Genomic DNA, 27,536 nt, shown 5'->3' on the forward strand with positions numbered 1-27,536 from the left:
TGCTGTTGTCTTTCTCTAGTGACCTATATCAGCAGACCTTTTTGTATGGTGTGTTGCAACATAGCACTGGAAGGATGCTGTCCTATGAGCTGTGTACCCAGCAACACTTGAAAAAAAAAAAGTCCAAAAAAATAAGCAAAGATTAAACATAACAAAATAGGACTTCTGAGCCTAGACCAGGTCATGATCGGGGGGTTCTGGAGCATAATCACAGAATCACAGAATCATCTAGGTTGGAAGAGACCTCCAATATCACCTAGTCCAACTTCTGACCTAACACTAACAAGTCCTCCACTAAACCATATCACTAAGCTCTACATTTAAACATTTTTTAAAGACCTCCAGGGATGGTGACTCAACCACTTCCCTGGGCAGTCCATTCCAATGCCAAACAACCCTTTTGGTAAAGAAGATTTTCCTAATATCCAACCTAAACCTCCCCTGGTGCAACACTAGCAAATTTCCCCTTGGTCAGACTGTTCTGTGGGGCTGAGACCTCCTGCTGAGGGTGCCCAGCTCTGTATGGCTGGGCTGGCTCCAGGGCATATGGTGGGGATTTCTCTGTGCTCTTCCTGGGAAACTGGGGAGGAACTAGAAAAGTCCAGTAGAAGTAAAAAGATGGAAGTTTTTTTCATAAAATATCATGGGCCAGCTATCTGGAGCTCTTTGGAAAAAGAACCAAATAATAAGAGCAACGATATAACAGAAGCATGAGGTTAAAAATATCTGCAGTGGGAAAGGTAAACAACCAGATGAAGATATGAAGAGGCATCTGTGACTAATAGGGGAAAAACAGCAAACAAAAATGATGAATTATGTGTATTATGTAAAATAGGTGATGTTGGACAGTGATGTTGGCCAAAATACATCAAGGGAATGGAGAGAGCTTTCACAGACAGAGAGAATAATGTTTACCTTACAATAACTCCATTACTGATCGTGTCTTAAGTAATTTATGATGGAGAGATACCAACCTGTGAAATACCTTCATGGAAAATAATTAGAGGGTGGTTTAGAGCTTGTAAAATAATTGGAAGGATGATTTGAATCTAGAAAATCAAACATTGAATTTATGTATATAAAGGGTTCAGTGCAATAATGAGTCAGGGAAATTCTGAGAAATGGAAAAAAATGCTGTACTTCTTTTGTTCAAAAAAAAGAAAAAAAATAGTCTTGAACATCACTCACCCATAACCCTGACTAAAACAGTGTAACAAATAACGGAGGAGAGAAAATCATTATCTAGCTAATAGTGAAACCACGGATTTCACTGGAACAAATGATGTCAGACAAATTTCATTGCTTGCTCTGATAGAGACAAATCAGGAGATGGGGGTGACTACAGCTCATGTTATTTAAGTCTGGCCTGCGATAAAGCACTAGCTGTCGGATTGCATCGAAACCCGCTCATAAAACAAATGGAGCCTCTGTTTTGGATGCTATCGTGTAGATGGATAAGTGGCCAAGGAGCTGTAAACAAAGCAGTGACACATCCAGACAGAGATTCATAGCAGGGCAACTGGAGCATGGAGCAAAAAAGCATTTCTATTGCATGTTGCTTTTGGTAAGAGGAAGTTTCAGCTACCCTGAGAAACTTTGTAGATGGTACTGAACCAGTAAACATACAAAACAGAGGAAAAAGGGATAATTCCTGGCGTGGAGATATTTGATTGTCAGGAATTGATTGAATTGATTGGCATTTGATTGGCATTCAATACAACATGTACCAGGGCTGGTGACAGAGTGTACATACAAATCCTGGCCCCTGATCTATCAGACGCTACAGGCAGATGCGTAGTTCACAGGCTGGGCTGGCTACTGGAAGAATAATGTATATTTTTGGTCTAAATGGGTGGAAATATATCTTTGGATTAGATTTTAGGAAGAAATTCTTCACTCTGAGGGCGGTGAGGCCCTGGCCCAGGCTGCCCAGAGGAGCTGTGGCTGCCCCATCCCTGGCAGTGCCCAAGGCCAGGCTGGATGGGGCTTTGGGCAGCCTGGGCTGCTGGGAGGTGTCCCTGCCCATGGCAGGGGGTGGCACTGAGGGGGCTTTGAGGTCCCTTCCAACCCAAACCATTCTGGGATCCTATGAAATTCAGATACATGCTGGAGTGCCGTACTGAATAACTGCAAGTGAGAATGCTCCTGAAATGCCTTGGTTCCTGCATGCCATCTGATATCAAACAATAATAAAAAATGACTTTCTAATGACTTCTTAGGGAAGCAACCATTATATTAACCAGAAAAAATGACTTCCAATTAATAATTCAAGTATCTGCAGCAAAAATAATCCAAAAGACCATTTCGGTGGAAAGCAGAAACCTGGAAATAAGGAAAGTTCAAAGAGATCCAAGGATACAAACTGGCAGCGCAGTAGGCTAAATCTGTCATGTAGCACAGTGAAAGAGATCAGTTTGGGGACAGAAAGTTCTGGTCTTTCTCCTGGTGGCTTTTCCCAAAGAAATAATAAAAGATACCAGCGATGAAGGGTGTAAATAAATGACTTAGGGAAAAAATCAATTCAAATTCAAATTTAATTCATACTCAATTCAAGAATTAAATTTAAATTCAAGGTGAACTTAAATAAGTTGTAACTGATCTTGACTTTCTAAATCCAACACAAGTGTCATCAGGGGCAGTGCTGGTAGAACTGCTCTCTTTTGAAGACCTTTGCCAATGCAGGTGTAAATATTGTAACAAACTTGACGCTGCTTTAAAGTCTGTTTCATGTCACTTTATCAGAGCACCTGTAGGTGCCATGGGGTTCAGGGATGATGTGCCCACTTTGGTCCAGCTCTGGTGGCAGCCCATGCAGCTAAGGCAGCCCCAAGGCTGAAAGCTTTGTCCCCTCCTGACATACAGCTCCTGCCAGGGGCTGAAGCCATGAAGGCTTTAATGAGTCTGCCTCTCACAACAGCGAAGATGAAGAGCCAATTAAAGGAGGTGCTTAGGTGTCTGGATCATTACATTCATCAGGGGAACAAACTCGAGCTCCTGTGAGGGTGCTGTGTCTTGTAGGCAGATTTGTTCTTCCTGCGGCCTTTGTCCACAGCCTAGAAACAGCGAGAAAAGCTTAAAGAAATAATAATAAAAAAAATCGTGTTGGAGGAAAAACAGATCAATGTAAAATTCAGCAGCGTGCGATGAGGCCAACCAGAAATGTCAGCTGTCCTTTTGGCTTTGCATAACCATGCTGCAATGTTAGCTGTGTCTAGTTTACTCTGCGAATGTGGAACATAATATAATATAATATATTTCTCCTTTATAATGTATTTCTTACAGTTAAAGCTACCTCTTCCCTCCTCCTCAGCAGTGAGGACCTTGCCTTTGGCCTGAATCTTTGTTCTTATTTCTTCCTTCTCCTTATAATCCTTTTGTTAGCTCCTTTGTCTACCAGTTTCTGCCTTCTCCCCTACTATAGCATAGCTGGGTTGAGAGATGATTTTATGAACTGAACTTTGCAGAGATAAAAAGCCAGCTCCTCTGCGAGTCCTCTGTACATAACAGACCAATTAACCTTGAGAATCAGTCCTGAGGGAAGCTGTAGAAGGTTTCGGCTGCTCATAAGCCTATGCCTGGATTTTCCCCCCTCTTTTCTTTAAACTGTGCCATGGGATCAAATTGTAAAGAAACTCCATTGACTTCCACAGTGTAAATTAAATTGCATTTTGCTATGGAGTTTGACTGACAGTAGTTTTCTTTGAAGAATGCATGTTCTGGGGAAAAAAAGCACCGTAATAAGTTGTAGATACAGTAAAAATGTAACAGGGTGACTTTGGACCAAAGAAATTTCTTTTAATCAAGAGAATTGTAGAAATCCTTGTGGTTTGCACTGAACATTTCTCACCACTTGTTCTTTGGAGCAGAGATTTCGCTTTGTGAGGTTTGATGTAAATGCACCAGGGGTCATTTCACAGACTGTTTCTGCAGATAGGAGCTATCAAAATAGAGCAAGCCATTTGTTTAAAGAACAAGAAAACAGGCAACAAAGATAGAGAAAGAAAAATACTGGCAACCGAATTCTGTTCTGCTGCAAGGATAACGTGGTGGTAATTCTAAAGATTTAAAGGAAAAGTTGGTTCTAGCTTTGTAATGAAACCTTTGCATTTGTACACAAGCTATGCAATGTATTGGAAGCTCTTCTCACTTTCTTAGAGGTTTGTAGATTTTAATGTGCAAGCATGTTATCTATAGATACCCCTGATCTCAGTGAACAATTGATCCTTGTTTTGGAGAACGCTTTGACCGGTCTAAATAAGATCTCAAGTCTGACATGCAGCAAGTTGGTAATTATATTGGATTTATAATTTTCTCTCTCTCCACATTTTACACAGCTTAAACAAAGTCAAACTAAATTAGCAGAATTATCATTTGTGCATGGAATCATATTTGGGAATTAAAAAAAATCACGTTAGGGAAATCCAAGGAAGGAAACTCTTACTACTAACAGGAAACTGATAAGAAACCACAAGTGAAGCCAAGTTGGACCAAGAGCCTGGAAATTCATAGATATTTACAAGCTGCAGTATGGCAATCCTGGAAAGCATTGAAGCTGATAGGAGAAAGCTCTCCTCAGCTGAACTTGAGGATGATTCCAAGCTCTGAAGCAAACATTTTTAGGTTTTAATTGTTAAAAAAAAAAAAAAAAATCTGGAATGCAAATAACCCTCAACTTATACAGAAGGAGGGTAGATTCAAAGTGTTTTGAAGAGAGTTTTTCCACTGATTTCAGGGGTTGCTGGGACTGCTCCGTGTCCTCCCTGCCCTCTATCTCTCACGTACAGCCTGTGCTCTTGTTTCTGTAGCTGTGTCATAGCTTCTGCACAGTGGAAACACAGCGCTGCTCTTTTTATAGCCGGCTTTGCAGCAGTGCCATGAGATGCTCTAGGAGTAAAATACATTAAAATTATGAGGATGTATGAGCAGTTCGAAGCTGTAATAAACCTCTTCTTCAGCCTTTCCTTATGGGTCTGCTCATGCTGTGTATTCCCAGCTAGACATAGGAATTAGGCTGGATGACAGACCTGACATTTTCTGTAATTTGCATAGCATAAAGACGCTGTGAAATCACTGAAGATTATGTTGCTATTAAACCTTTTCACCAGGGTGTTTTAGGAGCTCTGACTGAGGACAGAGCTGCTTCTCCACCTCTTCACCCCTCTTGCCTTGATTGTGTGATGCCACTTGGAGGTGGTTCCTGCCCCAGAAGATTTTCTTCACACGAGGGTGAGGTGGGGAGGTATGGGTCCCACTGATGCCTTTTCTCTTACTAGTGCCACAAACACAAAGTCTTTGTGTTTCCCTGGGAGGAAGGTTGCTGTATATTTTGGGAAGGAAGGGAGGCTGTGACATGGCATGACTTCTGATTTCTTGGCTTACAGTCCTAGCAGTGCCCTTCCTCCACTTTGTTACGATACACTAGCCATGTCCCTGATCCAGGGGGGACCATGGAAGACCCCATGGTAGGCATAGCTGAGCAGCAAGATGTGGTGGCAGAGACATTGCTCAACATGACCAGAGCACAAGGGAAGGTCAGTCCTGCATGCTGACAGTAACAGCACATATGATGTTGAATATGCTGCTTGCTACCATTAGTACCTGCTAGACCCCTCTCTGTGGGTTTAAACACGATGACCAGAGGTACCACAAACACTCGGGAGGAGCAGGATATGCTCAGCTTCACAGAGTTGCAGCAGATCTGTCCCTTTCCTTTTTGCACCTGATGCCAGCTCCCTGATGCTGTTGGTGTTAGGGATTGCTATAAATGCTTGGACAACCTTTGCCAACCTATCATCATTTTACAGCTGATGATCCTGGTGGCTACATCTTGGTCCCCGTATGGTCACATAAGCTGCTGTTGACATTAATGGCTATATATGCCAACCAGGGGACTTGTGAGGAATGACACTGCTGTGTGGGTGAATCATAGCATCATTTAGGTTGGAACTGACCTTCGAGAACATCAAGTCCAACCACCAGCCTGACCTACTGAGTGCCATGTCCACACGTCTCTTAAATACCTCCAGGGATGGGGACCCCACCACCTTCCTGGGCAGCCTGTTCCAATGCTTGACCACCCTCTCCATGAAGAAATTCTTCCTAATATCCGAACTAAACCTCTTCTGGCATATAGAAAATGGGCACAGCATGTCCGAACCCCTCCAACGCTGTGATGCTGTAACCTTCATCTCTGCTCCGGGTTGCTGGGATACAGAGCACCAAAGTGATGGATACAGGCAGCTTTAATTACCCATTTCCCCGTCAGCAGGCTGACTGTCAATTCTTCGTGCAGGTTGCTCTGTTTTTCTCTGACTCCAGCTCTCTCTCAAATGCCCAAAAGCTGAAATCTGGGCTGGGTGGTTTGTCCTCACATCTACTTTTAAAATATTTACTGTTGTGTAGAGAGCTCTCCTTTTAAGAAAAAAATGTTCCTTCTCCCACTTAATTTCTCTCAGGCAGCATCCACACTGGATGTGCATGCTCACAGAAAAGGGATAGTGCTGTCAGCTTTGCTCTGCTCACTTTGGCTTCTTTACGACTCCAGAAACACCAATGTGGCAAATGCAGTCAGACAGAAAATAGCAAAGCATGAGCTGCTTCTCCAGCAAAGCAAAGGACTCTTGCGGCCGCTTGAGGTACAGATAGCACAGGTTTTGCAGACCACTTTTTGAGAGATTATGAAATATTGCTTTTTTTTTTCATGCTAATTTATAGAAGCGCCGAATTCCCACTGGCAGGAAGGATGGTGGATCGAATCCCAGGTGACTTTTTGGACCTCCATCTTTTAAGGAGTGAAGCTCTCTTTTACACCATGGAAATCCAGAGAGTTTGGTGTATTATAAGGTTTCACCCTGAATGCATTGGTTGAAGTACAGTTACTGACTTAGTGGATTTGGATGTTAAGAGCTGAACTTCTCTAGAGACAGCTGTTGCCCTGCTCAGCGAAAGCATTAAAAGCTCAGAAGAAGCACAGTCTAGTTCATTACAGATGCAGAGTTTCATTTTTGAACTAAAAAGTGAAAAATTTGGAAAATATTAGATGTTAAAAGTTTATCTACTCAGACTTTAAAATATTCTCTACAAATATGAGTGAAAAACTGAATAATCTATATATTAAATGACTAAGGAGGACATGGGGACAATGTTGATTTTCTAAAATGGTTCAGTTGGAGAAGTTTACCAAAATGTGGTCATTTTCCACAAAGTATCTCAGCGAACCAATGCAAGCAGCAATTTTTCTTTTTTCCAAGCAGCAATTATCACCCAGAAACTCCCTGTTGGTTCCTGTCCATGAACACCTTCCTGAGCCAGAGCTTCTGCCAGGGTCTAGCTCCAGATGAGGTCCTCCTGGAGAAGAACCATGCCCTGCTCTGGAGCATCTCAGCAGTGTTGCACCTCCTCAGCCCGTCCCCATGCCCCCCACCTTGTAGGAGAACAGAAGTGGGTCTGTGTAACCTGGGTGTATTTTCTGAGTATGGAGATATTCCCTGAGGGGTGGTCACTGGCCCTGGTACACACAAAGTGCTTCCCCTCTTGACTTTACAACCAGTCGTTTTTCCTATAGCTTTCCCCTGGCTCCTCTTCCCAGAACAGTTTATTTTCTGCCTTTTCATCTGTAGCCTCTTAGCATTAAGCTTACTAATGTGCCGTGTTTGTGCTGAATATAATCTATTTAACAGAAAACGAGTGCCTGAGGCTGAGGCTACAGATTTTAGCCGAGCATTAGGCAGACCTAATTCAGCCACGGTGGCTACTGGCCTGCAAAAGCCTCTTTTATTTATTTATTTATTTTATTCTTCTTTTTCCTTTCCTGGCTGCATAAATCTTCAGAGAATCCTTAGTCATGTGGTAAAGCTTGTTTGGCCTGAGGAGTTAATCCTTCCTAAGACAAGTCTTTCTCTCTCACATGTCTGGCTATTCAGGAAAGCGTGGTCTAAATCCAGGAGAGTTTTCTTTAGAAACTCGCGGCCTTCTGCAGAGAAAGGTGCATGATTCACCCAGATACGAGGCCCCCAGAGCTGCTGAGGCCTCCAAGTCCACTGTCTTTGGTCTTTTCCTTATGTATCATAACAGCCTTCATTTAGTCTTCACTTTGGGAAATGAAATTAATTGCTGGAAAATTGATTTTTTTTTTAAAACAGGGAGCACCAACCCACCTGCCCCATCCTTCTGCAACTGCCACCTGGCCTGAGCATCAGGGGCTAAGAACTATTGCAAATCCTCTGGCTTTTAGTGGGGTTTGATATGCCAATAAATCTGTAGCTCTCCCTCTTCACTGCCCAAATTTCTTCTCATAAAAATTATTTTTTTTAGCTGTTTGGTCTCACATTCATTTCCACTCGGGCTCGTTGGGTCTTCAGGGGGAGGCTAGTTAAATGTGACTGAACACACTTCTAAAGAGCACTTTTTTTTTTTTTTTTTTTTTTTCCTCGGGATGAAAGGATTATGGTTCTGTGAACTGCAATATTGAATAATGAGACCATTTGTAACAGTAAGAATTATATGTGGGATTCTGTTAGGTAAAAGGACAAATTTGGCTTGCATGCAAGTACGAGAGAACCTTTGTACTTTTCAGATTTTCCAATTAGAGCAGACATTTTCCTCCCTGAGCCACCCAGTTAGGGCTGTATTAAAACCACGAGCTCCAGACACAAGCAATTACAAGGCAAGCATCCCAGTTGGGGAGCAGATGTGCCAGCTTTCCCTAGAGAGCCTGTACAGCCCTGCAGTCCTCTTTGTGACCCCAAACTTCTTCCCCTTCAGCTGTATATACAGCCTCCCAATTCACCTTCCCCTCCAAGCCTTTACACTGTCCTACCCCTACACCAATACACAACTCCCAATGTATGAGTTTTGTCTGCTTTTCCCAGGTGCATTGCTTTCTTCTTGGTTGCCAAACAGCTGTGAATTCACCTTCTGCACCACGTGGGCTGTCTTCAGATGGTTTTGCCCTTTGGGAGCCCTATTACAACTACAGGACCCATGCAGGTGAAGCATCTGGGAATGGGCATATCCTAAATATCTACAGCTACCTAAAAGGAGGTTGCAGCAAGGAGGGTATTGGTCTTTCTTCTCAAGTGATAGGATGTGAGGAAATGGTCTCAGGTTGCACCAGGGGAGGTTTAGGTTGGATATTGGGAAGAATTTCTTCATGGAGAGGATGGTCAAGCATTGGAACAGGCTGCCCAGGGAAGTGGTGGAGTCTCCATCCCTGGAGGCATTTCATAGACATGTGGATGGGATGCTTAGGACCATGGTTTAGTGATGGGACTCAGTAGGTCAGGTTGATGATCAAGGTCTTTTCCAGCCTAGGTGATTCTGTGATTCAGCTGGGCTCTCGGCTATGCCTTGTGGGCTGTGGGTTTCTCCACATTGACTCAAAAGTAGGACATTGTGCTGAGTTTCCCATGAGTGAGGAAGCACTCCAAAAGCCTGCTTTCTGCTTCTATCTGCTATCACCTAACATCAATTAGTATATGATTCGGGTGGCGTATACCTGCAGGAGTTAAAGAAAAATAACAAAACCGAAATTTAATTTTCACCAGGTAGCATCAATCACATTGCTTTTTATTCCTTAAAAACACGCACATCATGTGAGTGCAATGCCAACCCTCACGTGCATTATTATCCACGAGGGCCAATTAATGGGTGATGCCATCATCTTTCTGCCTGCAATGACTCCCAGCACCTAACGTTTTGCTGTGTAATAATGCAGAGATGTTTCTTTCTTTGAGGCTGTCTCTGTGAATCACTGTAATGTATGTGAACAGCGAAAGGGATTTGGAATTAATTTGGTACAGATCATGGCTATTGATTTAGCCTGCCTTTCTGTTTGGCAGCGTTTACGTGTTTTTATTGAGAACGTGTCGAGCACGGGTTGTGTTGCGCTGAATCATTGTCCGTAGAGCAGCAGGTCAAGTCGCTTTTTTATTTCCAGCTGCCTGTCCTGTGGGTGGGGATGGCTGTGCTCCCAGGGCAGCTCAGCCTCAAAGGGATAGGCTGTTCCTGCCTTTAATTTCATTGTAATTTGCCGCAGCATCACACAGTGAAAGGGGAAAAAAAAAAAGCAAAGCCCCAATCTCAGGCAGATGGCCTGTGCTCGTAATCCGTCATCGTAATGGCTCCTGACAGAGCAGCTGTAGTTCACTGCTAGCTAGTGTTTTCCATCAGAAACAACAGTTTTCCTGGGATATGAAACTTGGCTGTAGCACTTTGCTTTGCTTGAGTGTCTCGTGCGAAACAACAATGCAGGAGAGGGGAAATACTGCTTTGAAAAGGGAAGCGACCTCACTCCCTTTGAAGTAACCTGCTGGCGTGGGACTTCTGCTCTTTTGCCCCCATACTTATGTATTTGTACAAACAAAACAAAACAAAACACAACAACAACAACATTAACAAAATCCCACAGCTCAAAAAGAGTCTGAAGTTGCATCAGGGGAGGTTTAGGTTGGATATTAGGAAGAATTTCTTCACAAAGAGGGTGGTCAAGCACTGGAATGGGCTGCCCAGGGAAGTGGTGGAGTCCCCATCCCTGGAGGTATTTATGAGATGTGTGGATGTGGTGCTTAGGGACATGGTTTAGTGATGGGACTCGGTAGGTGAAGCTGATGGTTGGATTCAATGATCTTGAAGGTCTGTTCCGCCCTAAATGATTCTGTGGTTCTTTGACTCCATAAAAATACTTGGCCAGTGGTGGTGGATTTATAATTATTTATCTCCATGCCTAATGGCATGTACTTGTGTATTGATTTGCTGCAGTAGACATGATCAGACTAATTTTGGTGACTCATTATGAGCATTGAGTTATGGCAGGGCACACCAAGCACTGGGCAGGCAGGTGTTTGGTGTTTGACAAGTTGTGCTCAGGTAGGACAAAGTTGTACAAAAAAACCCGCCACATTGCACAAAGAAAGGCATGTGGAAGGTGGCTCTGTGTGACCTGGCAGGGCTTGAGCTGCTCCTTCCGTGGAATATCCCTGAAAGCCCTCAGCTGGGGTTATCTCTGCGTTGGGCAGCACACATTAAAAGAAATGTTTTCTCATCCATTTCAATAAGAATGCTTTTAGCTGGAAAATAAGCCATCTCCTGTTGAAATGATATATCTGAAATACCATTCTTTGCTTTTCAACTAAAACAACCCAACCAAACAAAAAACACAACCTCTTTTCTCACTCCCTCCTTCCTTCTAGTCTTCATAGTGAATGACTTTGGCATCCAGAGTGGTTTCACCCTAAGGAACCTCAGATGGCAGAGACCTGTCTGAGGTGATGTGCTATCCCCAGGAGGCCCTAGCTCTCACCCTGGGCTGTGAAAGGAGCCATTTGGACTCCTTTAAATGAAATCTACAGACTTTCAGACTCCCAAATCAGGGTGGATCTGATACTCTTGAAATTGGTAGTTTGTGGAAAAAAATGGAAATGAGCATATTATACCTGTGCTTAATTCTGATTTTCAGAGCCAGTTAAGAATGTATTTGGTTGCCAACTTACAAACATGTGATGCCCGTATAACACTGCTTCATTCCTACCTGTCCTTGACCATTGAATCCTGCTTAATACTCCAATGTTTGCAAAGCATCCTCTGGTGGATGGTGAGAAGATGGTGTGGAAACCCATGTGCTATCTGCTGAATTGGTTGGAGAAGCACATGCCCCTTGCGATGAACTTCCCTTGGCGAGATGACAGATGGATGATCAGGAAAGCTTTGCAGAGCTGCAGAAATGGGGCCAAGTGCTCCTGGCTTGATCCTTTGTGGAGCTTTGCTAAGGAGCTGCTTGGGATTGCTGCAGCAGGGGCTGCTCCATGAGGTTTCCTCCTGCTGTGGAAGCCTCTCTCTTCCACACTGAAGATTTAGGATGGTCTTAAGGAGGAGATTAATCCAGCCTTTAGACCCTCAGGAGACCTGTATTCAATTTTCCCATGTGCCACCTCATCCCAGCACTTGGGGCAGCCCTCAGAGCTGGTTGGGAGCCCAGCTGTAGTGACAAGTGGTGCCTGGCTAAGGAGCAAGGCTTTTAAATAACTTTTGTGAATCTGGTCCTACAAGTCCTGGGCCTGAGTCCCTGTGTGGCATTAAACTGGGGATAACAACACTCCTCTTCCCCAGGAAGGTGCTATGAGGATAAATACAGCAGATGTCCCAAAGTGTGCCTTCACATTCTGTATCATAAGCAGATGCACACTGATCATTGAATTATAAGATTTTTCATAATTTTTCATTTAGCATCTCAGACCTAGAAGCTGAGAAGAGTGATAAAGAGCAGGTATTGATGTCAAAACTGTTCTCACTCATTCAAATGAGTGAATATTTGGGCATGGCATGGCCACCACTTCAGAATGTCACTTTTTCAAGTTAGGGTGGGAAGAGGAGCCCCTGCAGCTGGACACTGCTTAGGACAGGGATTTGCAACAGGGTGGGGGAACATGAACCTGTGTGCAGTGTGTTGGTCAGGAGCTCACCTGCTTAACTTCAAGCACGCTCACAAAACCTTTGCTTGATGGAGACTGACTCAAACATATATTTCAGTCTTACATTGTGCCCTGAGGTGATGCTCTGGTTATGGGGAGAGGGGTAGGTTTGCTCTTTCCTTGTGGTTTTAGCCTTGCTTTGAATTCTGCCTCTGGTACTTTTTGGGTTGATTTCTGTGTATTTTAGCATTGAGGTGCTGGCCCTGCAGCTCTTTCCCCGTCTGTCCCACAGGACAATGTGAAGAGGTCGAGTCTGAGGATCCATCACTGGTGGCCTGGAACAGTGCTGCAAGACTGAGCCTTCAACCTTGTAAATCCTTATAAAGCAAGGAGTTTAATGATTTAGAATAATAATGCATATTTACTTCCTTATTCAGGGAACACACATGATAAATTTAAAAGGAATTGGATGCAAATTCTGCAGCCCCAGGAATAAAAATGTGCCTGCTTTAGCTCCGCATGCAGTCAGACCCGTGCAGCTTCTCCTGCACTCTGTTGCAGCAGTCAGCGCAGGCTTGTTTCTATTTAAAACCTTGACTGATTGAACTTTTGTTTTCTGAGGGCTGCATTTCGGCTCTCTTCCTCCGTGCTACGTGGAGAGGAACTGAGCAGTTTTCCTGCGCTATTGTTCCTGCCTGGGACAGGTCCCAGCAGCTCGGCCCCCCTGCAAAGGGGGTGGCAGCAAGGGACAAGGTGGGAGGGCTGGCACCTGCAGGGGGGTGACCTGGGTCTCCTTGGCAAGGACACAAGCGTGGAAAACCATCGGTGTCTCGAAGGTGGAGAGGGAGGGAAAAAAGTTGTCAGCAGCCCAGGGAAGTACTTGTGAAATCGCTCGTCCTGCTTTGCTTGCTGAAAACTGTCCAAATCTTTTGTGACCTTCTCCCCTGGGAGTTTTGTGTGGGAATACGAAAGAGAAATAATGAAAGGGGGAAAAATGATTATGCAGGGAAGTATTACTGCAGCTGTTTGAGCTGGAGTTTTAGGTCACCATCTTTAAAGGAAGGGGAAGAGCCTTTGGTTGCTCCTTGCTTCCTTGGCTCCCAGTTTGCCATGCAGGTCTAATCCCTTTCTGCTCTGTCTGAGTTACGTTCCTGTCCTGTGGTTCTCGGGCACCTACATCCCTTTCAGATCCCCAATGTCGTGCACTTTTCTCAGGCCAGGTTAAGGCGTCCTTCTGCTGGCAACCACCCAAATTCAGAGCAGCACACGCCTGAAGCATGCCTTTTATCTCACCAAAAGGCTGAGGTTAAGCACAGACCGGAGCACTGAGCGCTGTGAGCGGGTGGTTGCATTGCGGGGCGATGCGTTTCCCCCTCCACATCCATCAGGGTGCTCCACATCCAACCCTGCAGACCTTACGGGCACAAAAACCTATTTCCTTGCTGTTGGTAATCCCTCATCAGGCTGATCCCAACCCCTGGGCAGAGGTAATTGGAGTCATCAGGTTTGTGTTCCCATTTATGAAAGATGTTCGTATTTGTCGGGATGCTGCAGAGACAGCCCTAGCAGAGGCTGCAGGAGGGAAGTGTGAGGCTGGCGTAGTGCAGGATGAGGAGAAAAGATTTGTAATCAAGAGAAAAGAACAGATGGCTTTGGTTGTAGTGCCTATATTTATATTTAATGTTAATATTCCTCCCAGGCCCCAGCGCTTCAGTGATATGTAACACAGCCCAGAAGCATCTGGGGAAGGAGGGAATAAGGGAAATGGGTTTGTCACAGCCTGGGAGGGAATCCATCCATGGACTTTGCCGTGGGGTTTCAGTGCATGTGAACAAGCCAAGAAGGCAGAATTTCACTACAGCCCTTCTCCAGAGCACTGTGGGCATTGCCTTGACATGCCTATGCCACAGACCTCGAGGAACCACACTGGGACCCCATAGTCTGTGCGTCCATGGCCCCAACTGGATCAAGCTGTAGCATCATGGAAGAAGCAATTTCTGCTTTAAAGTAGCTTTCTTTCTTTATTTATTTTTAATTCCAAGACAGGGAAATATGTCAGGTCCATGCTCTTCCATCCTTGCTGACCATGTCCTCGTGGGAACAATCCCATCCCGTCTGTCTGCTAAAGGGTTTCCTGATGCTAGTCCATGGTGGGATTTACTGGTGTGCTTGGAATTGCTTTCTGAATGCAATTAGTTATCAGCACACAGGTGGAAGATGAAAGTTAATTCTGCAGCACCTAATTAGCTGGCATTGCTGGAAGGGTTTGAAAGCAGAGACAAAAAGCTGCAGTTGTAGCTGTGTGTTTGGGGAGTCCTACGGAGCAGCAGTGTGCTTCACCTGAGACCTCCGCGGTATCTTTAATGACCTTTTGTCTTCCCATGAAGAGATAAACAAGAATCTTGAGTCTCTGCTGGTGTAAATCAGTGTAGCTCTGCTGGAGACAGAGGAGATCTGTCCAGCTTTGTCAGCACAGAACTGGAGCCTGTGAGTTGGATGGTGGCAGAATCACCCTCGTGTGAGTTTGTGTGTGTATGAAAATGCACATCAGTGTGTGTGCGTGCCCACACACTAGTTAAAGGTGGCTGTTTATTTATCTGTTTGCATTTAGTGCACCTTGGAGGCCCTACCTAAACAACAGTCCTAAATTTGATGCCATCGGATCATTAACACGTCCCCGGCTTGTTAACAAAATAATCTGATGGTTTACAGTTAAAAAAGCCAATTAAAAGACTCACGGAGTAGTATTCCTTCCAGTCCCCTGGCACATGCATATATTAGAAATCCATCTGATGCAAAGCTTAGGACGAAAATGATCGATAGCAGGTTACAGCGCTCTTTATTACACCGAATTAATTGATCATGTCTAGCAGATTTTCCTCCCAGCGGAAGCTCTGAGTATTGAACGCGTTTCTCTTTCCTCTTCTCCCCTTGCTGCTGGAAACATGCCAGGCAGTTTCATGCCATCGTTTAAATTTATTCGTGACCCGAAAAAGTTGTGTCACCCTTGAGGCGGTTAGCTTCCAGCTGAAAAGTTTGGTGATGTTGTAGGACACAGAATCACAGATTTGTAGGGGTTGGAAAGGACCTCAAGAGATCATCGGGTCCAACCCCCCTGCCAAAGCAGGTTCCCTACAGCAGGCTGCCCAGGTAGGCATCCAGACGGGCCTTGAATATCTCCAGAGAAGGAGATCCCACAACCTCCCTGGGCAGCCTGTCCCAGTGCTCCGTCACCCTCACTGTGAAGAAGTTCTTTCGCGTGTTGGTGCGGAGCTGCCTGGGCTCCATTTTGTGGCCATTGCCCCTTGTCCTGTCCCCACAGAGCACTGAAAAGAGGTTGGCCAAATCCCTCTGTCTCCCACACCTCAGGTATTTGTACACATTGAGGAGATCCCCTCTCAGTCTTCTCCAGGCTGAACAGACCCAGGTCTCTCAGCCTTTCCTCATAAACACGTAGGGATGGATGCTACACAAAGATTTCCTATGAGAAGTTGGAACTCCTTGATCCTGTCCTGCATCTGCAGGTCCCACCAGAGAGCAGGGCTCAAATGTTTTCCCTAATCCTTGATCTACTCTTACTTGACTGGCATCCCATTGTAAAATCAGAGTATTTCATGGGTAAACCAGCACCATTTTTCATAGTCCTGGGCAGTGGAGCCCAAAAGTGACCAGCTGCAGGGAATTCAGCCTACAGAGGTAGCTTCTTGTGTTGGACGATGACAGAGATGTGTTGGTGGAGAAACAGAGGGGGATGCTTCTGCTGCTTTCTGTGCTATTCTGTTTGACAATTTATGTCCTCTTTTTGGTGGGTGATTGGCAGCTCTCATACATGGCATCACCTGTCAGAGCAACAGGGACAGGATATTAACCTGCTGCTTTCACAAGCTCTAATTTGACAGAGGTGTCCTGGTCAAGGCTCCTGAAGCTGGCCTGTTATAGAGTCTTAAATGTAAAGAAAATAAATGATCCAAGACTGTTATTCATCTGAAACTATGCAGACAGTGGATGAAATGCTGTGGCATTATATTAGTTAATTTAGAAGTGTTGCATTTTTTCTATTACCTGGCAGAATAAAGAGTATTTTCTGTTTAACGACTCAGCTCCTGGATGCCACTCCTGACTTAATTCATAATTTGACATTAGCTAAGGCACTCAAAAATATGGTCTGACTCCCCAGAATATCTGCAGAGAAGTGTGCCATCTCCAAATGTGCAAAGTGAGATTGTACTTGTGGGGCAGGCGGGTAAGGGAACTTCTCTGAGACCCCACAGCAAGTCAGCAGTTGATCAAAGAGGAAGAGCAATGCCTCTGGTCTAAATTAGCCTACCTATGCATTGTAAAAGGGCCTTAATCTGCCTGCTTGCCAAGGCTTAGTTTTCCTACCATTCATTGAAGGTGTCATTTACTACTTTCATCTCACCTGCTTTATCTGAGACGTATCTACAGCCCTCACTCCTGCACTACTGAATGATCCAAGATATAGGCAGGAATTGGAACAGGGTGGGAGGGCTTAACTCTTACTTTCTCCATTAGGAAACAAGCATTTTAAGCTTTACGATGCCTTACAAACTCATATATCACATTTGAGTTTCTTGATGAAGGTTTTCCTGGGAGTTACTCTATGTAAAGAAGGAGGGATAAAAACAGGAGTGAGTCTTTCACCAAAGATGCAGTTGAAATATGAGTTTATTTTTTAACACATTATTTTTATGGCCTGATTGGCATTAACAAGTCTCTTTCTGATGAAGATTTGTAAGGTTTTGTTGCTATGATCCAGAGTATGCATTTGGAAATTCTGTTGAGTGGCTGTGGGGATGTGTATACTTAGAGACTGTTTTAATTTCCATATTCATTAAACTGCTCTGTGGCTTTTGAAATTTCTTTCCCTGTGGCTGGGACCAGGGTGTTTTGCTTCTTGAGGAATAAGATCTGCAGTCATGTGCAGGACCAGGTGGCAGGGCAGCCACCTCCCACACACGAAGTGTGAGGAAATGAGGTTTCACGTTGGGAGGAATAAAGGAGTCACAGATGACACACAGTTGTGTGTCTGAGAGATATTTCCTCTGCTGCTCTTTCTCTTTTCATCTTTCCACCTTGGCCACCCATTGCCGCTTTCTGCTCTGTGCTTGCAGTAGCACTCATGCAACTGTGTGATGAATGGGTTGAGGGAGTTATTCTGAGTGAGAACTGGTGAAAAAGAATGACTTTCTGATGGATTGGGTTCTTCTAAGCACATGGCACAAGGGAGGAGGAGAAACCTGGACTGAGGGAGGCAAACTGCTCTGTTCCCATTACTGTTATTAAACGCTCACTGGAGAAACCTCCACAGAGCTTTTCTGGCCAAAAATAACCTTTTCCAGGGCCATTTTGCACTGACCTGTAGAATTCTGCATTTGGTATCACCTCCTGTGCAATGCAATGGGATAATCTTAAAATTATCCTATTATTAAAAAGCAAGGGGTGTGCTTTTTCTTGAGTTTTACTTGCAAAGATGGCAATGCCCATCACCTGCTATTTGATACTTAGGGTGAGGAGTACTTGAGCTGATCGACTGTGGCTCATCCCGTTGTCCTTTGAAGTCAATGGATATCTTTTATTGACTTAACTGGGCAACAGATGAGGTCCTGGATGAAAGAGTCATTGTTTTACTACGAATTACTTGTCTCTCTGGGTTGCAAAAACAAATAATCCCAGACGTTTTCAAAGATGGCTGGGCTGGTGCTGCACACAGCTTGCTTGTGAAGTTGTGTTTAAAAGGAAAATAAATTTTTCAATCAAAGGACTGCTGGCTGGCCTGACCTTTTCAGCCTGCAAATGGCCACTGAAAGGATAAATGAGATAATGATAATAAAACTCCTACTCGTTACTGGACTGCTGCTGAAAGGGATTTGGCAAAGGCTGAAGAAATGTCAGAGTGAAGAGCACAACATCTCTGCTGAAAGATGATGGTGTCTGACCTTGCCTGTTGCATGCTGAGGCTGGTGAAACCTCCACTGGTTTCTGTGAGAGTGAAGGTGGCTGAAGGCCATGAGGAAATGTTGCTCAAAATACATCCATGAAGCTCTGTCCTGGTGATGCTGTGTTATATGGGAATGCACTGTCCTTAACAAACCACCTGCATGGGGTAGTAAATGACATTTCTTGGAGGGGCAAGGTCAGCCTTTGGTGTCAGCCATACTCTCTGAGTGTGTTTAAGTGTTGAAATGGTACTGTAAATAAGCCATCAATTCAGTAAAAATTCAGTAAATAAGCCATCAATAAATTCAGTAAATAAGCCATTAATAACAGCCCATGGTACTGGCTGCCTCTTGGGCTGTAAAAAGTAATAAATATATATATATTTCAGTAAATAAGCCCTTTGCCCAGATATCTTGCTTCTAGCTCTTGTGCTCAATGTCCTTGATGATGATAACTGTTTCATTAGCTGCCTGATAAATGGCCCAGGTGCATTAGCATCGTTTTATCTATGTGGTAGCTGTGAGCTTTACTCTGGGAAGTTAATTAACATCCATCACTGGAGGTTCTCTGTCAAGTTAGGCAAGCTTATGTCAGGAATGTCTTGTGTATGGGGACAAGGAGATGGACTAAATGGCTTTGGAAATACACTTCTAGCCCTGCTATCTCTTGCTTTGAAGCTCTCCAAAAGTAATATCGCATTACTTCTGTGGTAAGCATTTCTAGGAGGCTCAGTTACGGGGTAGAATAAGGGGCTGGTCAGAGGCTGCACTGCTTCATTGAGAACTGAAATGACAGCCCAGCGTGACACAGCTGAGCACAGAGGTACAGAGGGAAAGACTTGTCTGACCTAACCTCAGATGCTTGGATGAAATATCCATGTCTAAGCTAGGCTAGCTAGCTCCTCCAGCTCTGCAGGGAGAAACAAGTACAGTGTGTGCCCTGCTAGATGCCAGACATCTGAGATGCACTGGAAGCACCTCCTCTCTCTGGTGGCATCATCCCATGGCGCAGCTGGCCAAGGGCAAGGCAAGTCCTTTGACCTAGTTCATGAGAGAGCTCAGGACCTTTCTCATTTCAGCTGGGACACAATATTCATCCAAACACTTTTATATCAGCTGTTTGTTTCTAAACATTGACAAGGGCTGTCTTTGTCTTCCTTCTGCTGATGGAGCTGCTCACAGCTCCCTGGACCCTACCATTCTTCAAAGGTCTGCCCGCTGCAGCTCACTCTGATCATTGGCCATTTGTTATAATGATTTTGTATAAGAATCCTGGAAATTATGTTTAAACAAGTTACACACAAACTCACCTAAAATGTAATTTATTCTGATTCCTCACAAATATTGATGATATATTTTTGCTGAATTTTGGCTTTCATTCAGTAAACCTCTTCAGTTAATAGTTACTTTGCAGATGGCTTTGGCAGCGTTTCAACCTGTGCTTCTGGTGGTTGAAACCTGGTGTTTGAATTAGGCTCAAGATGCAAATAAGCTGATTTTCAGAAAGTCTGAATATCTGCAGCTGCCTTGTGGGGTTCTAAGTAATACAATTAGGGCTGGGTTTCTCACTGCCAAGAAAGCCACAAATAAATTGGGAGTCCAGAAAGAGAAGTGTGACAAGAATACACAGAAATGACTTCAGGAATTTGGGGATTTAGGAATAAAGTTGGTAATAATTAAAAGCCCAGCTCAAGATTTTAGCTAAAACGCACTAATACAAGTAATGTCAGAGGAAATTAAGGAGGAATGTTTATACATTCAGGAGCAGCTTAGAGCTGGGCATTAACTCAGAAGGAGAGGTGAGGCAGAGCCCTGCTGATGGATGGTGTGCTGCTCACTGATGGCCTCGGGATGATAGAAGCACGGGAGGGGGGCAGGAATATTCTTTGATGCCAGAGGATATAATTAGAAATAAAGAGTGCAGTAAAAAAGGAGGATGTGCTGGATGCCCCAAACTAATAAGAAATGGGAAGTTGTATCTCCTCTTTCAAAGCCTGGATTAGGAGAAGTGACTGATGGGCAGCCCTTGAAATACTGGAGTAGTCTCAAAGTGTTGAGTGCTTTGTCCCCGAATGTGTTAACATTATGGAGGCCAGATGTGGGGAAGCACAGCCACGGTATCTGCTCCAACTCAGCAGGCAGAGAGAGAGACATGTTTCTGTATCCCTTGGGATATCATGTCCTGGAGTACAAGGAAAGTGAAAGTGTTGTCTCGTCTCCACTGTGATTAGTCTGGGGAGATAACAGGAACACTCGATGGGGTTGGACTCCCTTCTTATCTCCTCCTGAATTCATTCTTTCCTTAAAGAGGCTTTTATTTGTGTGATGTTGTTGCTTTTTTTTTTTTTTTTTTTTTTTTTTTAGAAACGGCTAATCCCAATTGTACATACATGTATAAATATAGGTAGCACATGGGTCTGTAAAGATTACAGGTGCTCCTTTTGGCAAACAATATCTTTTAATAGCATTGCGTGCAGTTAATCTGGTTAAGTAAAGTATCAGTGGAACAAGCAGTGCAAGTTCAGAGAAGGAATAAGTGACAGATCTGACAACTATTGTTTAGTAATATTGTGGCAGGTATGGTAGAAGCTGCTTTTTTTTTTTTTTTTTTTTTTTTGATGTCTGTGGTTGGAAAACAACATGAGTGGATCAAGATATTAAATTTCAAAGACACGCTTGCTATTATATTTCATAACAGAGAAGGTAAATGTTTATTGCTCCTGGTCTTCATCCATTGTTCCTACCTGGATCAAATGTTCAGTGCATCAGGAGCCAGTTGTAAGGGTTTGTGCCCTCTCTGCCCTTCAGTTTTGATTAAGTGGGAAAAGCTTCAGGGCATCTCCCATCTAGTTAAAAAGAGAGAATTAGAAAATTGTTGCAGAAGAACAGGAATGTATTGATGTGGCTGTTTCTCCTTGTCACGGAGAAAGCTCAGTTCTACAGGGGTTTATTCGGGAGAAAGCTCTTCAGTTAAAGTAGAGGAAAATGATACTTGCAGAGTTTCAGAGAGACCCTGAAATAGTCCTTTACTTTTTGAAGAGAGGAGGTAGCAATGCCTGTGTCTGTCAGCTGTTGTAAAGGACCGTGAGGTGAGTAGCTCACACAGAGAGGCCTGCGCTGGAGACACGGAGCACCATGTGCACCAGGTCAGTGGTGGTTTCACCCAGCTGTGCAGCTGAGCTCCACCACAACTGTTCCCCCTCTTACTCCCTTTCCTCAGAGAGAAAGGGGGAGAATAAACGATGGAAAAGGCTCAAGGGTTGAGATAAGGACAGGGAGATCACTCAACAATTACCGTCACAGGCAAAACAAACTCACCGTAGGGAGATTGAAGTAATTTATTGCCTATGACTAACAGGCTAGAGCAGTGAGAAACTAAAAGCAAACAAAACCACCTTCCCCCAACCACCCTCTTCCACCTCCTCCCTCCAAGTGGTGCAGGGGAAATGGGGGCTGTGGTCAGTCCCCGACGCTTCATCTCCGCTGCTCCTTCACGGTTCCTCTCTGCCCCTGCTCCATGTGGGATTCCTCCCATGGGATGCCATTCTTCCTGAACTGATTCTGTGGGGGCTGCCCACAGGCAGCAGCTCTTGAAGAACTGCTCCAACATGGCTCTGTACCATGGGGTCCATCCCCCAGGAGCAAACTGCTCCAGCACGGATCCCCCACGGGCTGCAGCTCCCCCCAGACCCCCTGCTCCTGCCTGGGCTCCTCTCCATAGGCTGCATCTCCGGCCCAGGGCCTGCTCCTGCGGGGGCTCTCCATGGGCCGCAGCCTCCTCCAGGCCACATCCACTTGCTCCACCGGGGGCTCCTCCATGGGCTGCAGCATGGAGATCTGCTCAACCATGGTACACCAGCAGCTACCCAAACCCTGCCGTGTAAACCCAATACACCAGTGGGGCAGGTGGCCAGAGCAGGGCCATGGAGCTGTGCCTGCAGGGCAGGAGCCGTGAGTGCCCCGGCTGCAGGACTTTTGCATGGGAAGCATGTGAGGGTGGCAGGCCCGACCATTGATCTGGTATTGATGCTCTATGAACAGAGCATGCTGGACCAATTCTTCTCTTTTTTTTCCCTCTGGCAGAGCTGTGACCAGTTCACCATCCCTTTGATGTCATGTGCATGTACAAGGGCATTTTTTTGGGATGCAATATCCTTCAAAGGGAGAATATGTACATCAGAGTGTTTTTTTTCTGATAGCTTTTCATACAAGTCTACGTGTGATTTCACTAATTTTCCAAGAACAATGAGGCAAAATACAGCACAGAGTAAAACAAATGTTCTTGTCTATTTTTGGAGGCCTTTTTCAGGTTACTGTTAACCTTTCATTTGAAATTTAATGCTGAGGACTACACATTGATTCTGAGCAGCTTCTTGGAAGAGTGTCAATTTTCCGTTTAGAAAATTATCTTTTTTTTTTTTTTTTTTTTTTTTTAACCCCATATGGGACGTTGTTTGTCAGTTCTGAGAGACATTTTCCTATGCAAATGTACACTTTAGGCCTGAAACTCAAACTGGTTTTGCTAAATCCCAGGAATTTTGAGCAATAAAGTAATAAAGTAGGAAATATAATAGGAAATAACAGCTGAACTGGGGGAGGGACATGTTTAGATCATTAAGGCCAAGCCCAGAAAAGTAATAAAGCAGTCAGACTTGTTAAAATTAAACAGGCCCATGGCCAAATTTAAAGATACTATATATATGGATGATAGTGGGCAAAAAAAAATGTTGAAAGCAAAAACAGAGAAATAGCTGGCAGCAGATAACATCTGGAGCAGATTTGCTGTGAAATTCATTTCAGAGAACTGGTGGGTAAAGAAATTTCTCAATCAGGGAGGAGAAGAAATCCCAGTGGAGTGAAACTGTGCTTTTCAGTGAGATGCAAAGGAGCTGTAGTGCCCCATGATGCTGAGAGGCCTCCTCTATCAGCTTGCTATATTTGGAAGCTCCGATTGCTGAGGCAGATTAGGAACCCTGAGCCCAGTAAGCCAGCGTTAGTGGGAGATTTCCAGCGCTCACCTACGTCACATTGGCTTTGAGGATGTGCCTGCTGCAGCCAAGGCATGCTTTCAGCTCGTAGGGATGTATCTGAGCTACTTTGGGTGCTGAGGATGGTGTCACCATGGGTGCTGAAGCAGCTCAAAATGCTTGATCATTTAGCTGAACCTGAACTTCTTGTAGGTGTATTCACCTGCGCAAAGTAGCCAAGCTCCTTAATTTGAAGCTGGCCAGTGGTGCAGCTGAAGTTGGGAGTTGCTGTCTTGCCCGTTACTGCAGTGGAGCTCCATGATACAATAGAACAATAGTACAGGGGAGAAGGTGGTGGTGATGGTGGCTGGCAGAAGTTTCAGAGGTGTGCATGTGTGACCCTGGGCAAAAATCCATTTGCAGAGTTTTCATTACAGTCCAATACCAGAGAAATGGCAAAATCCATGGAGTGGTTAACAGACATAAAGTTGAGTTGATAGTCAGCTAGAAAACAAGTTTAAAAAAATAAAAATCTATCTCTTCTACACACAGTAGAGTCAAAGACAATGGAAAGAGTTTGTTTAAGGGCAAGGCTGTGCTGCATAACTTCCCTTGTGAGTCTTAAGACTTACACACAGGGGTGGTCACAGGGAAGGACAGGTTTTGGGTACGTCTCCCCTGGAAACCTCACCTGGTAAAGCTGGAGAGATGTCCATGGAAATAGGGGAGAGACTGAGATCTGGTTCTTCTGTCTGAATTTGGCAGGAGAGAAAAAAAAAACATTTTTTTCTTTATAATTTTAGCTGCCATCCTGAGCTTTGACCCTTGGGTGATATACTCACGTTCAAATGCCATTAGAGGGGATGTTTTTGCACTGTGCTGTACATCCTTGCTACCTGCATCACTTCTGAGAGCCTCTTCTTGGCTGCAAAGGGGTTGCATGCTGGGGAGACATCTCCAAAGTGCACTTTCAGAGGGTGGCTCTGAGAGCAACCTGGACTGTTGACACCAGACTGCTCTCTGTAATTTAGTTGACCTGATATGAAATAGAAAAAAAAAAAAAGAGGTCTGAACATGAGTCAGGTTCAGAGGTTTTCAATATCCTTTGCATTGCTTTACTCCAGGCTTGCATATTTAATTTAACAGATAATTTTTTCTTATGTGATATGAACTAGGAGATGGATCTATTACAGATATGTTGCGTATATATTCTGGTTGCCTCATAGGCAGATTTCAGTACCAAGATGATTAAGGACTTTTTTTTTTTTTTCTGTTCCTTGAAGATTGTATAATGAGATGAAAAAGGGAAAATGCGAATTTTAATTGAATATATTCAGGGTGTTCAGAGTGCAGTGTATCATATTTCACATATGGCTGCAGGTTTTATTCTATCTTCTTATGCTTTGCTTTATTTTTTGAGCCAACTATTTTTTGTTTCCAGTGTGCTGTTAGTTAGGTTTCTAACCCATAAGTTGAGACACAAAGACTTTTATTGAACAATAAAGATACTAATTCCAGAGCAATCAGAATATTATTTGCAGTTGGATGCTAAATATCAAAGGCTTTATTGATGTTTATGTAGGACTTTATTAACACCCAACTATCTCTGGAGAACTATGGTAACAATAGGAGAAATATTAATCTCAGTATGCTTTGGTTTTCTGTAAATAAATAAGAATTTAAAGTCTTGTGAGTCAGCTGAATATTTGCAGGGATGCACTAATCTATACCAGAGCTAGCACGGACCTACCTTTATCCATCTAATTCCCTTTCTTCTGCTCCATGCTGCACTATGTGGCATGCCACTGCTGCAAGGGGTCATAGGAGGAACAGGAAAAGATTGTCCCCCAGGTAATCCTTGTGTGCACAGAGGACGTGTTTCTAGGGCAGCATAGGTTAGGATAGGTGTCCGTAGGTCAGATACCCTGATGGCCAGAGGTTTGGGATCAATCCTGCTCTAAGAGACTAGGAAACAAAATTCTGTTGGAATTTGTGTCCCCTCTCTCAAGTGTTTTTGCAAATCCCACCCCCTCTGCCTTACATTTGTGCAGCACAGCTCTGGGCACGCTTTGTGCTTGCTCTGTGATGATCCACAATGATCATCAAAGCATTGACAGTGCTGCACACTATGTTCCACGGCAGCTACTTCCTTTCTGGTTTAATTATAACTGAGTTTGCTAATCCCGGTCTTGATTAATGTGCTTAATATGCAAATGTTATGATGAAACTGAAACTCTTTGTAATTGCTTGCAGACAGATTACCACTTCGAGTACACAGAGTGCGACAGCAGTGGCTCCAGATGGAGGGTGGCAGTCCCAAATCCGTCGGTGGAGTGCTCTGGACTACCCGACCCTGTGAAAGGGAAGGAATGCAGTATGTCACTTTTCATTTTACAGACCGTTTCTGTCTGTCTGTGCTATTTACCCTATGTGGCACTGACGCCAACAAAACCTTTGGAAGGGCTTTGAGATGCAGGTGATATGATTCTTCCTAGCTCTGTCGCCAACATCCCGAATGTCCCTGAGTTGTCCTTTCCTTCTGGGTCTTTTGTGTATCCCCCTCCAGTCCTTCCCCTTGTCTTGGAGCTGTGGAGCAGGGACTGTCTTCACAGCACAGCTGTAAAACTCATCAATACCTGCTGCAGGTACCCCTGTGTGGTAATTCACAGACAAGCCAGATCTACCACAACACCTCTTGAAGAATTGTGGTTGCTTGCCTTGAGCTGCCATAATGTTCTGAAGCTCTCATGCTCATTTCTAGCACTGGCCAAAATGGTGATGTACAGTGGCCAAATTACTTCTGCATGGTGTCCATCATCACCTGCATTATTTAACTGATAATAAGCTAAAGGCATAAGTAATGGTAAATGTCTTACCTTCCTGTGCTATTTTCATGATGAAGCTTTTGTATTTTATTTATTTATTTTAACAACTCAGAGTGTTCTCATAGAACTTGATACTGGTGGGGGTTTTTTGTTCTTTTTTTTTGTCTGGGGACATAAGCAAACTGCCACTCTACAAGCACATTTGAACTGTTCTCTTGCTGATTTGCAGCTTTCCCAAGCTGAATACTCCTTCCCATCACACTTCCTTACTCTAGCAATTCTTTTCACTACAGATCCTAGCGGTGCTTTATTTTCTCAGTAATTTCTACCAGGGGCTATGAATCATTGTATCTGACAAACGGGAAGAATGATGGCCGTGTCCTTTCAGTACTACTGTAGAAGAGGTGACTTTTTATTCACTTCTGACTCTCCTCCTGTAAAGGTTTATTGTTCATTTCATTACAGCACATGCTCCAGCATACGGCACATAAATGTTTCCTACAGCAGTGTTGACCATGGGAAGATTTCTGACTTCCTGCAAGCATCAGCTGAAAAGCTGCCTGTGTCTCTCCTGGTGCTTGCATTTTGTTTCTGGGGTTTTAAAAGTGTGATCTATGTGGGATGTATATTCGATTACAGAACTATGGGACTGGAAAGCACCTCAGGTGATCCCCTAATTCATGCCCTAGCCCAAATGGCTATAACACTTGTGACTTTGTAATTTGTGGCTGATATTTGCTGGGCTGTTTCCAGGGACCTCTGATGATAAAGAGCCTACAAGCTCTCCAGATACTTGCTTATATATTTTGTCCTATTAATTTTCCCTCCTGTTATTTTTTTTTTTCCTACTCCCTTGTACTTCAAGCCTCCCTTGTACTTCAAGGGAGTCTCCCTTGTACTTCAAGCCTCTTTTTTTGCTGTCTGCTCCATAAAGGAGCAGATAGTGTTTTCCCTTCTGATGCACAACCACTTCTGGCATACTCTGAAGTACGTGGGCATAATTCATTTTTTCTGATGCACACTATTTCTTTGCAAACCTTGTGATAAATGGTTTAAGGTCCAGCAGCATTACATTATCCCCAGCTTTCTGATACAGATTTTAACAAATGGTGCACTTACCTTGTTTCTTCTCCTCTTATTTGCATGTCTTCCTGGTCTTAAATCATTTCCAGAGGAAATTCAACTGTTTTATAACAACAGCTTCTCCATTTCTGGCACCCTGTTAGACAAGAGAAAAGCTTTGCCCAGTAGATTGGCTGTGATATTACATACAAAACATGGGATTCTGTTAAATTCACTGGAAAACTCATTTCAGTAGATGTCTCTCCTCCTTGAAGTGTTGCTTTTAAGTCCCATGGCAGTTCAGCTGCTTTGAGAAGC

General features: G+C 44.1%; 1 protein-coding gene across 1 annotated transcript in view; it reads left to right on the top strand.

Annotated features, from left to right (window-relative positions):
- Window positions 1-27,536, top strand: part of ELAPOR2 (endosome-lysosome associated apoptosis and autophagy regulator family member 2) — a 101,579-nt gene that overhangs the window by 25,025 nt on the left and 49,018 nt on the right. Inside the window, exon 2 of the mRNA XM_027460197.3 lies at window positions 25,585-25,705. Coding sequence (XP_027315998.2) covers window positions 25,585-25,705 — 121 coding nt within the window. The remainder of the gene's footprint in view (window positions 1-25,584; window positions 25,706-27,536) is intronic.

Source organism: Anas platyrhynchos, chromosome 1 (genome assembly GCF_047663525.1).
Source record: "Anas platyrhynchos isolate ZD024472 breed Pekin duck chromosome 1, IASCAAS_PekinDuck_T2T, whole genome shotgun sequence".
Classification (NCBI taxonomy): Eukaryota; Metazoa; Chordata; class Aves; order Anseriformes; family Anatidae; genus Anas; species Anas platyrhynchos.